Source organism: Chrysemys picta, chromosome 14, assembly GCF_011386835.1.
Source record: "Chrysemys picta bellii isolate R12L10 chromosome 14, ASM1138683v2, whole genome shotgun sequence".
Lineage (NCBI taxonomy): Eukaryota > Metazoa > Chordata > Testudines > Emydidae > Chrysemys > Chrysemys picta.
The window spans coordinates 45021145-45033927 of NC_088804.1; the positions used below are offsets into that span (position 1 = coordinate 45021145).

Sequence of the window (12783 nt, forward strand, 5' to 3'; positions counted from 1 at the left end):
GCCCGTCCTGATGAAATAAAGTTTAAATACCAACGGCTGAAGAACTAGACAACAGCCCTAACTCAAGCAAGAAGCATCCACCTTAAAAAAAAACAACAGAAGGAAGATCAAAGCCAGGTCCCAGGCTGACAGTCACGCCTGCAATTGACGGGTAATCAAGTCAAACCCAGAGGCGGCGTGACACAGCGAGACCTAGAGACTTTGAATCCAAAAACTCCTATAAAAAAGGAAGGGTAAGATGAAAGACTTTGGGTAACGTTCTGCTATCAACATCAAGAAGCATCGGTGCGCGCCCGACAGAGACCCGGCTCCCCCTCGTGCTCAGCTCTCCTGGCCAGTTAGCTGTCACGAGCTACGATCCCAAGCTGCGAACTCAAACTACACTCAGGACTGGTAACTATCCAGCAGCTGCAGAACATTTTGGTGTGTGTGTGTGTGTGTGTGTGACTGTATGTGTATAAGCATTGAGGTATTTGTTAATAGTTACAAATTAATAAATGTGGCATCTTTGCCTTGACCCCTGAAACGATCCTGTATAAGTTTGTGGGACAACAATCTGCCTCCACTCCATCTACCTGCCCTCATTTCCCACCACTGGTTTCTAGTCCCAGACTCATTGTCCATCCGGCCCCAGTCTCCCCACTTCCTTGTCTGATCTTAGTGCTCTCCCAGGCTCTTCCCTTCCCCTCATCCCACTGTGTACCACACCAGCTCTCAGTCTCACCCTACTTGTCCAATCAGTTCCAGTCTCTACTTCCCCTGCTCCCAGTCTCCATGCCCAATCTATGTTGTCGCTCTCCCCTCCCCCGCCCGTGCCAGTTTAACCAGACACTTTGCCCTACTCTACTCCTTTCCCTCCTCCCAGTTCAGCTTTTGTCCCCTGTGCATTTGAATCAAACAGCTTCTTCCTCCATGCTGCCTAAATGCCCTCTGGGAGATCATGGAGAGCATGGAAGAGAAGGCTCCCTGCTCTCAGTTCTAATGTCTGGTGGTCCCACCACAACCTGGAGCAGCTGGTAACTGCCATTACAGGGGAAAGTTTGGTTTTGTGCCTGTATCCCTGGGGTGGAGCATGCTCTGTGGGGATGGTGCGCGTGTAGTTCAATCTAGGCTGACCAGACAGCAAGTGTGAAAAATTGGGATCTGGGTGGGGGGTAATAGGAGCTTATAATAAAAAAAAGCCCCAAATATCGGGACTGTCCCTATAAAATCGGGACATCTGGTCACCCTAAGTTCAATCACATGGAGGAGCTGAAGCATGCTCAGTTGCTCCGTGCTGCTGGAGCACGTGCAGTCTCAAGCATGGTCAGTAAGGACAGAATCTTCAGATATTTTTAGCTACTAAAATCAAAGAAGCCTCCACTGTGTGTATGAACTGTGATTCTTCCCTCCCCTCCCCAAAGCTTATAGCTTGGCCTGATTTGTGAAAATTTTAATGGGAATGTTAAAAGGCATATTCCTGACACAAAGGCCAGCCAGCCCTGCTCCCCTTTTCATGTTCCTGCTCCAAAGCATGGAGGCACCAGAACTTTTCAAAGAATTTTTTAACATAAGAACTGCTATACTGTGTCAGACATTTTTCCCTAGCCTCGTTCTCAGAAACCGTTTTGGCTGAAGTTTTCTAAAAAGAAGTTCAGCTGGAAACAGACACCTGGCATGGGAAATTGGAGCCCAAATGGTTAAAATTTGGCAAAGATGTAGGCAATTAAAAACAAGGATTTATAATGGGAAATGTGAGGCAACCTTAATAATATACAGGGGTGGTAGCACTGCCTATAATTCAAAAAAGGTTCTGTTATTAGTCAGGGAATGCAGAAGTTTCGGTTTTATTAGTAATATTAACTTGGTCACACTGTGCACCACTGAAAACTGCAGGAAGGATTGTGTTTAGACTTCTTGAAAATAAATACAAATAAATTCCTGGCTTGGCTGCAACTCAGAGAGCAAAGTTTGCAGCTCCAAAAGAGAATATTTGAGCTTGTGAAAACGGGAGGGTTGTAATGAAAGTCCCACTGTAACCTTAATTATAATGGTGCTCACTGAAATGTCAGCTTTTATCAAGCTGTTGCATTCATACACCAAGAAGTTTCAGGACACAGCATTTCTATAGTTACTACATCTTGATTATAGTCCATGTAACACCGCTTTCCATCTAAAATAGTGGTATGATTTCAGTAAAGCGTTTGATACGGTACCACACGAGGAATTATTGGTTAAATTGGAAAAGATGGGGATCGATATGAATATCCAGAGGTGGATAAAGAACTGGTTAAAGGGGAGACTGCAGCGGGTCATACTGAAAGGGGAACTGTCAGGTTGGAGGGAGGTCACCAGTGGAGTTCCTCAAGGTTCGGTTTTGGGTCCGATTTTATTTAATCTATTTATTACTGACCTCGGAACCAAATGTAGGAGTGGGCTGATAAAGTTTGCGGATGACACAAAATTGGGAGGTATTGCCAGTTCGGAGAAGGATCGGGATATCCTGCAGGGAGACTTGGATGACCTTGTAAATTGGAGTAATAGTAATAGGATGAAATTTAATAGTGAAAAGTGTAAGGTGATGCATTTAGGGATGACTAACAAGAACTTTAGTTATAAGCTGGGGACGCATCGGTTGGAAGTAACGGCGGAGGAGAAGGACCTCGGAGTCCTGGTTGACCGCAGGATGACTATGAGTCGGCAATGTGACGTGGCCGTGAAAAAAGCAAATGCCGTCTTGGGATGCATTAGGCGAGGTATATCTAGAAGGGATAAGGAGGTGCTGCTTCCGTTATACAAGGCACTGGTGAAACCTCATTTGGAGTACTGTGTGCAGTTCTGGTCTCCCATGTTTAAAAAGGATGAACTCAAACTGGAATGGGTACAGAGAAGGGCCATTAGGATGATCAGAGGAATGGAAAACCTGTCGTATGAAAGGAGACTCGAAGAGCTCGGTTTGTTTACCCTAACCAAAAGAAGGCTGAGGGGGGATATGATTGCTCTCTTTAAATATATCAGAGGGATAAATACCAGGGAGGGAGAGGAATTATTTCAGCTCAGTACTAATGTGGACATGAGAACAAATGGATATAAACAGGCCGTGGGGAAGTTTAGGCTTGAAATTAGACGAAGGTTTCTAACCATCGGAGGGGTGAAATTTTGGAACAGCCTTCCGAGGGAAACAGTGGGGGCGAAAGACCTCTCTGGCTTTAAGATTAAGCTAGATAAGTTTATGGAGGGAATGGTTTGATGGGATAACTTGATTTTAGTTAATTAGTGAACAACGTGCAATCGCTGGTAAATAGTATCAATGGTCAATGAGGGTCTGGCTGGAGAATCTTGCCTGCATGCTCGGGGTTCTACTGATCGCCATATTTGGGGTCGGGAAGGAATTTTCCTCCAGGGTAGATTGGCAGAGGCCCTGGAGGTTTTTCGCCTTCCTCCGTAGCATGGGCGGGTGTCGCTAGCTGGAGGAGTCTCTGCGACTTGAAGTCTTTAAATCACAGGATTTGGGGACTTCAACAGCTGAGTTAAGGGAAAGGGGGTGGGTCAGCTTTTGTGGCCTGCATCATGCGGGAGGTCAGACTAGATGATCATAATGGTCCCTTCTGACCTTAAAGTCTATGAGTCTATGTTTAGAAGGCAGACTTGGTGCAGTAAGTAACTTGCAAGTCAGTGATGTGGGGGAAGGTTGTAAGCATAAAGAGTGTGTAGAAAATCTATTTAATAAAGAAGGGTGATAACCTAGACTTCTCATCTTGAAGGATATCTCAATGCTTTTCAGATTGTACATGAGGATCACTTTGTGAGCACTGAAAAGCAGCCAGTTCTGATGAAAACACAGCAGCTGTCTAAGTATAGCAGTGCAATGTAAGAATTTAGGGCAGGAAATGAAGTATCATATTATAACAAGTTGAAATGAAGGAGGCTAATGTAATTGCTCAAGTTGAACTGTGAAATTAGTGAGTATCTTCAAGATTCAAAGTGACTCCTCTTCCTTGCATTAAGAAAGGAGAATTGAATGTTGGGACTGGGTTAGACTTTGTGGTGGAAAGGACTTATGATGGATTTCTGGATTATGCAAGTGTGCTGTGAAGGACTGACTTGATTATGTATTTTGCCTGATCTCTGCTGATCCCCCAGCCTTGATATCTTTGGGGCAAGGATTGTCTCATACTCTGGCCCTGATTCTGGACAGAACCCAGGTCCATTTCTCCAACTGGGAACTAACTTGGAGGAATGTTATAGGTAGCCCTATTTTGCTCTCCACCTCTCACCCCTTGTCTGTCATATGTGTGAGAGGGGTGCAGAAATATGGGGCCAGAACATCTGTTTCCCAGCTGTTCTGAGGTGGCAGATTGGCTCACTGGCAGCTGTTCAAAGCTACCATTGGTTAGAACAGCTGGGGACTGGGCCCAGAATCCCAGCGGTGCAAAGTTGTCTTAAAACCACCTTTGCATCCCCCTGCCTCCCTCCCTTTCCCAGTGTACATCTGCACAAAAAAGAATTGGGGCCTAAGTGTCTGTACAGTGCCTAGCACGTTGGGGGCCCTAATCCTGATCAAGGTCTCTAGTTGCTACTTCAATAGAAATATAACTCGGAGGATATTGGTTTAATTGATGTTCCTGTAATTTTAAAGCATTTCCCTGTGTGTAGATTCTGCTGCTGTGCGACAGTTGGTAGCTGTGTCCTGAGAAGGATCCTAATTGTTTCCTCTTAGTGTGGATGCCCAGCAGCTTCTAGAGCAGGCGTGGTAAACTTGTACAACAATCTTCAGAAGTTCAAAAGCTGCGGTGTGCCTTCCGGGGCTTGGGGCTTCAGCCACGTGGCAGGATGGTGGGGCTAGGGGCTTCTGCCCTGTGGGGAGCGGGTGTCATGGAGCTTCAGCTCTCTGTGAGGCACCTGCCGGGGCTTGGAGCTTCAGCCCTGTGGGGAGGAGGGTCTTGGGGCTTCAGCACTGCTCCTTCTGAAGCCCTGAGTCCTGGCAGACATGTCCTGTGGGGTTGAAGCCCCAAGACTCCCCTCCCTGCTGGGGAGAAGAAGCCCCTAGCCCCACCACCCAAACCCAGGGCAGAAGCCCTGAGCATCCTCCTCCCCCCCACCCAGTCTGGTAGGCAGAGAATGGGGGAGGGGTGGGCATGGAGAGTTCTGCAAGCCACACTTTAACTGTAAAAGAGCCACATGCGTCTCATGAGCTGCGGATTGGTCACCCCTGTTCTAGAGGATGAAATGCTGCATTGCTAGTGAGATGATAGGTGCTCACGGGAGTCTAGCACCACCATCTGTAAGCAAAGCAAACTCCAGAAGGATTTCTTAGATACTATGATGAACCTCTCTCTCTCTCACCCTAATAGAGGAAAACCTAGTTGACCACATTGACTGCTAAAGTGACAAACTATTGTAAAAATTACTTTGCTATGTGGAATATGCATCTGGCACTTGGGACGCTGAGGCGGAGCGAGAAAAAATATTTGTTTTACAATGCAATATTGATTTGCCTAACACTTTATTGTGATAGGTTTAGGGCATGTCCATTTGGAGCAGCAGCCTTCACTCTTCACAGATTATGAGCTTGAACACCTGCTGTGGAACGAACAGCTAGCATAGTGAGATTTGAATCGAGCCATGCTGCTATTAGCGCACTTTCTTGTTAGTAGTAGTGGTAGAGTCAGGCCCCTCAAGAGAAATTTGGAGCCTTAGTACATAATGTTCACTGGAGCCCCACCCCCTGCAATTTCACCTTCTTTACACAGACATTAGACATTTTCGGGGGAACCCTGGACTTGGGGGCCTTGATACAATTGTCTTCCCCCCCCCTTCCCCCTCGTCAGCTCTGGGTAGAGCCCTAGGCAAGAGGGAAGGAGCATGACTATTTGTGTCATTAAGGAGACGATTCCATATTCTAGTGAATCCTTGTTGTTGAATCATCAGAGTGTCAAACCAGTCAGCTGGGGTAGAGGATTTGGTCCCATCCGTGGTTTAATTTTCCTTCTAATTGTATGCCTCGTTAGTAATGGGTGAGATCCAAAGAGGTGAAGGATGTTTCCAGATCATAGAGATACAGGGTGTTGCAGATGCTTTCCAAGCACAATCCAGGGGTCACTCCCAGCCTTACCTTAGTTTATGCAGTCTCCTTACATGTCTTGTCCACAACTATTATGCCTGAGGGTATACCGTGCGAAAAAATTAAAAGTTCTGCACACAATATTTTAAAATTCTGCAAGCTTCATTTGTCAATAAATAAATGCAGAGGCTTCAGTATGGCAGTAGGGAGCACAGGCCACTGGCTATACGAAGGTGGGAGATCACCCTGCAGCCTCCCCATGCCCAGGACAAGAACTCAGTGATGAGGCTGCACCCGACCCTGATACAGCACAAGGACTGAATATACCCCAGAAAGACCCTGGGGTCCTGCCCCTCTATGCTAGGTGCACCTGTGGGACAGGCCGGATCCAAGTGTGGAGGGGCTCAGTATGGGGTGAGAGGATTCTGTTTGGGACACTCTGGGTGTAGGCTGCTTGGTGGAGGGTCTAGGTGTGGGGGGATCTGGATGCAAAGGGGCTCATTGTGGGGGGTTCCAGGTGCAGGGGCAATGGGACTCTGCAGGGGCTTCCAGGTAAAAGTGGTTGGGGCTCAGTGGAAGGGTCTGGGATGCTGGGGGGAGTGGGGCTTCATGGGGCTTTGTGGGGTGGGGGTCTGGGTGCAGCTAGTTGGGGGTCAGTGGCATGGGGGTCTGGATGTGGGGGCTCAGGGTGGTGCAGGGGGGTTGGGCTTGTCAGGGTGGGAGTTTGAGTGCAGGGAGCTCGGTGGGGGGTGGTCTGGGTGCAGAGGTGGGGGTCTGGAGGCAGGGGGTCTGGGTGCAGGGGGCTCCAGATGCAGGGGTTGAGGTTCAGTGGGGTGGGGTTCAGGTATGGAGGGCTAGTGGGGTTCTGGGTATATCAGGTGAGGCTTGGCGGGTGTCTAGATATGGGAGGTCCAGATGCATGGGGATTGGGTGGATGGGGGAGCAGTTGTTCCCCCCTACAGTGACCCCTCTTCTCTCCCCAGCTGAGGAGCGATGGGGGCAGGAAGCATGGGAGGATGCTGAGCTTCCTGCAGCTGGAGGAGGATTCTGGGGGTGGGCCTGACACAGCCCCAGCCACCCCTTTGCAGGGGAAAAGGAAATCCCGTCTTCTCCTGCCTCCAGCCCAGCCGGGCCTAACAGCTGATCTCTGCTCAGTGTAGGAGCCACTGGATGGGGTGTTCCCAGCCCTGCGGTGATTTACCTCTCTGCTGGTTGCACCAGGTGCTTGAAACGATGAACCTGCGCAGCTAGGGAGTGGTGTGTGATTGCTCTTGCAGCTTCCCTTTGCTTCCCTGTCAGAGAGTCATTTTTCTGCAGGGAAGCAAAGAAATCTGCAGGGGACATGAATTCTGCGCATGGGTAGTGGCGCAGAATTCCCCCAGGAGTAAGCAGCTGTTTGGATGACTGCAACCCAGGAGGGATGAGGGGAATTTGGGGAAGCAGAAGGAGAGGTGGGTGAGAGGTGGAAATTACACTTGGCTAGTCATTGGAGGTGTCGGAAAGCAGTGGGCAATCTATTGGATTTCAGTCTTAGTGCCAGCAGCTAACCATCTACTTTTGATGTCATTTAGAGGAACATGAAGCGCAATGGGAGCAGAAACTGCTTGAACAGGAGGAGTCGGTTTGGCTCCCGTGAGAGAGACTGGCTGAAAGAGGATGTTGGGCGAGGCTGTGTATACATTTATGGAGCAGACTCTGCAACTGCGACCTCTTCTGACCTGCACTTGGTCCTTTGTACAGTGGATACCCTGGCATCTGAGATCTGTGATGGAGAGGGTAGGGAGAACCTCTATTTGCAGCTCCATGGAGACCTGGTCAGGTAAGGACAGAAGGAAAAGGTAAATCCAATTCCAGAAGTGGATGGAGGGCAGTGATTTCTTGCTGTGTGCAAATGAGTGTGAATGAGAGTAGGGCTGATTTGAAGTAGGCAGGTATAGCCTTATGATTAATTTTGGGTGCAAGATGCACTAGTCACTAATAACGGGTTTGTTCTTTGGTGGCTATTTAGAGATTAATTAAGATGATGACTGGTGAGACATACATAGAGACTGAGTTTTATTTATATGATGTTTAATATAAACAAAATCACAGAACTGGAAACAAGATAAGACTAATAGCCTAATCCACATCATGTATACTCCGGAATTAGTGGGGCTGTGGATTCCCCTTAAAATGAGATTAAGTGTTAAGGTTTTCACCTCCTGCCCTCCCGAGGTCCTGCTGAGCATCAGGTTTGATTCCCTTTTTAGGCACCTATTCCTTACGCACACTTATTTCTGAGACCATATTTAATTGAGTCTTGGCTTCTTGACCATATTTGTCATTCCTGCTAATCATTTTTTGGGGTATTGACAATTGTCATAAGTGTTTGTGCTGGTAGAAGGTTCTATAGGCAAATCTAACTATTACCACTAGGCCTCAAGCTGAATACTAGGCTTCAGACTCAGTGCAAAGCCCATTTTAAAATAATCTTTGTTTCTTTTATTATTCCGACTTGCACCGTAGCACAGACGAAAAGGGCCAGAGTTAAGGTCATGGAAATGTCTAATGTGAATGTTCACAAATGTAAATTTTCTTGAGAATGTATAATCTCTCTTTAAGTTACCTTCAATGATCATTTCTGTATCTTGACATCTACATGTTGCTAACTGAAATGATCTTGGTATGTACTTTTGTGATGGTCATGACTTAGTAACTTTATAAATTAATGCTTTTTCACTGGGAATATCCTTTTTTAAAAAAATGAATTGCAAAGTATGCTAAGAGTATAAATAGACAGGCTATAAAGTTTTATGTACAGAAAACTTGACTTCAGTGTATAAAGTGTTGTGCCGTAGGTCATTATGCACTGAAAATAGACTTCAGCTCATAAAGTTTAATGTGCATAAACTTTGTGCTGAGAAGGTCATGGATTCCTCATAGCTTTACAAGCCATAGCATCTTTTTGGATTTAGACCTTGTATTGCCTCCAGTGGACTTTGGATTTCAGCATGTAAACCTGCCACTCCTTTTCGCGGACAAAGCTAAAATGGGAGTCTCTAATCCACACTTTTCCAAGTGGACCTAATCTATGTGGTTCTTCTAAGATGCACAGGGAGAGGCATGGCACTTCGGAGCACTTCTCCAGTTCCTGGTAAAAGTTCCACTGCTAGGGTCCTAGACTTCAGTGTGTTTGGGAAAGTCATTGACAGATGGGAGGAAAGACTGGGTGTCCTTTATCAAAAATTCTTAGTGATGCAAAGTATTATTTGCATAAATTATACACTGAAGTTTTTTCTTCACAATAAGTTATAGGTGTGTAAAACTGTGTGTACTGAATTACTTATTGTATAATGACTTCATGAGCTGAAGGATGCCTGATGCTTCCAATTGCCTCAGTTCAAAAGTAAATCTATGTTTCTTATAGCTCCTTCCCAGCCTCTCAGCGTGGATTAACGCTCAAGGTAGCATAGCTCACTCAGCAGAGGTTGGGTCTACAGAACATCTGAGTTCCCGAGATTCCAGATATGGTTTTATCTAGGGAGAAGTGTGGGAGCATGAAGGAGGAGAGAACTGTGACATGACAGCTGATTAAAATTTTATGTGCAAGTTTTGCAGGGACCAAACTCTGCACAAATTCACCGCAATAGAAACTTTTCCTGCACAAATTGCTCACTTGGAATGTTTAAAAGACTGGAGTCTTGATGTTCTAAAAGTTTAATAGTTTTTCTGCTGTAGTGTTGGATTCCCTCTGAGACCTTTTCCACTCAGCTTATCGAGAATACCTTGCTTACTTGTAGGCGAACACTTTATCCAGTTTTCTGGGATCCAAAAAACTCCGTTTGACTCCAGATTTAGTCACTCAGGTTCCTTTATTTGTCATACAGCAAAGCTATGCTGATCAGACTCAAGTGTAGGGGTGGGTATAGTATGTACCATACATCCAGAGTTGCACAGAAAAACTCTTCCTTTATATACATTTACACTTTACATTGCATCACATGTTTTTGAATTGGCTTGGTTACTTCGCAGGAACCAGTCCCAGTGCAACATGCTCTGTCCATGCATTGTCCTCAGTTGACCTAGTCTTTACCTCATCTCTACATTCCGAATTATTTTGTCCATTGTTAATAAATGGTCCCTGGGTGTTCTCCATCTTATCTTAGTTGGCTCAAACTTTCTGTCTTTTTCAACCTAATGATCTGTTTACCTCCCTAATACTGTTGTCCAAGAAATGAGACCTCCCTCCAGATGTTTATTGCTCATGTCAGGCCAGGTCTCCACTACATGTTGTCGGCTTACAAGTCCTGTTGTGGTTTTGGCATAGAAAGTTTTACACACTGGAATTCATGATGGAAAACCAAGTATTGATGATGAAAGCTAGTCACTTATTTATGAGATTTGACATGCATATATACTAGTGTGTAATACAGTTTAAGTAAGGCTCTGGCTATGAAATCTTGAAAATGGAGTTTTGTAAAGTTTGATCAGTTTCTTCAGAAACAATTCTATTCTATGAAAATGGCAGTTTTCAAGCCAAAATATTCTCTTTGAAAGTTGAAAATTTGTATAAAAAGAGGATTTATAATAAAAATCTGTCTTTCTTTTCAATACTGTGAGCAAGTGCAGTTTCAATGAATTCAGTGATGTTACATTCACTTTTGCAAGCTCTGGATTTGGCTCCCAGATTTTTCTGCTGTTGTGCATTGGGTGCTGAGAATACAGAACATGCAGCATAGCTTGAATTCAGCATATTGATACAGGAAAAGGAAGACAGTGCCATCCTCTTCTGTATTGCATCGTAATAGTGAGGTGAATAAGAGTAGACTTGTAGTGGAGCTCTCCCTTCACTTACAGAGTTTTTCTTGCTATGTGTCTGAGTTGCAGGACCCAGGCATAGGTAAGTTACAGTAAGGATATAGGTAGCTGTTGGCATGGAGCCGTGGATGCAGCTGATAAATTGTGTTTATTGGGTGAAATGTTTATATGAAATTGCCTTTAGTGGCTCATTGCTTAGTTCTGTAGTGATCTTCCAGCACTTAGAGAAAAGCACAGACCCTTTACCCCAAAGCCGTAATAAAGTTAGGATTTGAAGATGCATTGTTGGAGCAGTTGTAAGAGATTGTGTTTTAATTCCCCTTTTGAACTTTTGTTCCAGCCTCTCTTTTCTTGTTGTTTTGTGGCATTACTTCTCTTTGATTTGTGGCAAGTTGAATAGCTAAGTTAATTGGTCTCGTGAATGATACTTTGAAACCCAGTCCTGAGCTTTAAACTGATTGCAGCAAGACCTACTCCCACACTTTCTACCCTCTCAGTGCCTTTAGCAATTCAACAAGCTTGATCCTGAAATTCAGTTCTTGAACTACTTCATGTCACCTGTGCAAAATTCTGAATGTAAACGTAGCAGGAAAGTCCCCTAAATAAACCTCAAAGGGGGAAGGTCTCCATAGACATACAATAAGTATGAAATTCCCCTTAGTAGTCATTTGTTTGATATTAGGATATGGTCCATGGTCCTGGTCACTTCTCCTGAGGAAGATGACACCAAACTCAAGGTCTCACCATATCCAAGGTTTCTCAGATACCAAGAGAATTCCATTTTAGCGCACAATCTGCTGATCAATGTGGTCACATGCATGTGAACGCAAATAACCCAGTCAAGCATCTGATGTCACTTGTACCCCAGATATGTTGGACCCCAAGTAACTCTTAATTCCCCACCATTTGAATCCTCATAGGTGGATTTTGCCCACATTTCCTGGATTAAGAATACAAATATTGATCACCCTTTTGGGGTAGAAGGAGAAGCTCCCCAGATATTTATCCTAAATTTCCAGGAGTGTCCTTGTGCTGAAGTAGATCTTCCCCCCAGTCTCTGTGATCCCCATTAAGTGCATACACATTTCAGTAAGTTTCCTCTCAGCATTTACCTCTGTAAGATGTATAGGTCTAAGCTCTTCAGCCTCTCTTTCTAGCTAAGACCTTTCATTCCTTAGGTTCTCTTTAAAATGTTTTCAAAAATTATAGCTAACAACAAAGGGCAGGTTCCCAAAGCTACATGGACAAAACTCTTTTCTGTACTTGAATGAACCAGGTAATCATAGGCTAATCTCACATTGATCCCAGGGAAGATAATAGAGCTGCTGATGTGAGACTTCTTTAATAAGTATTATTAAATATTATTCTTTAATAAGTATTAGAGAAGGGTAATCTAATTAATGTCAATCAACATCGGTTTATGGAAAATAAATCCTGTCGAACTAACTTGATATTTTTTTTTATGAGATTACAAATTTGGTTGGTAAAAGTAATAGTGTTGTTGTAATATACTTAGCTTTCTGTAAGGAGTTTGTGGTACTACATGACATTTTTATTAAAAATACAGAATGACGTAAAAACTGGATAACTCATAAGTCTCAAAATGTAATTGTAAACAGCGAATCATAATTAAAATTTTTAATGGTGAGGGCAATTAACCATTAGAACAATTTACCAAGGGGTGTGGTGGGTTATCAAGAGTGGTGTTTTTCTTCTTAAAAAAACAAAAACAAAACAAAAAAAAAACCTAGGAATTATTTTGGGCGAAGTTCTGTGGTCAGTGTTATACAGGAGGTCAAATTAGATGATCAGAATGTCCCTTGTGGCCTTGGAATCTATGAATGTATAAAAACTGGCTTTTATGCATGGGCAATAACTAAAGTTACATGAGGGTCTGTGAAGCTGTTGTCCTGTGCTGGCCTCCTCTTCCCGCCTATGCTTAT

General features: G+C 44.5%; 1 protein-coding gene across 4 annotated transcripts in view; it reads left to right on the plus strand.

The window, feature by feature from the left end:
* PHLPP2 (PH domain and leucine rich repeat protein phosphatase 2) overlaps positions 1-12783 on the plus strand; it is a 147123-nt gene that overhangs the window by 11920 nt on the left and 122420 nt on the right. For all 4 annotated transcript variants that reach the window (XM_042856983.2, XM_042856984.2, XM_005310209.5 and 1 more), the window contains exon 2: positions 7615-7862. In XM_042856983.2, the coding sequence (XP_042712917.2) occupies positions 7615-7862 (248 nt within the window). The remainder of the gene's footprint in view (positions 1-7614; positions 7863-12783) is intronic.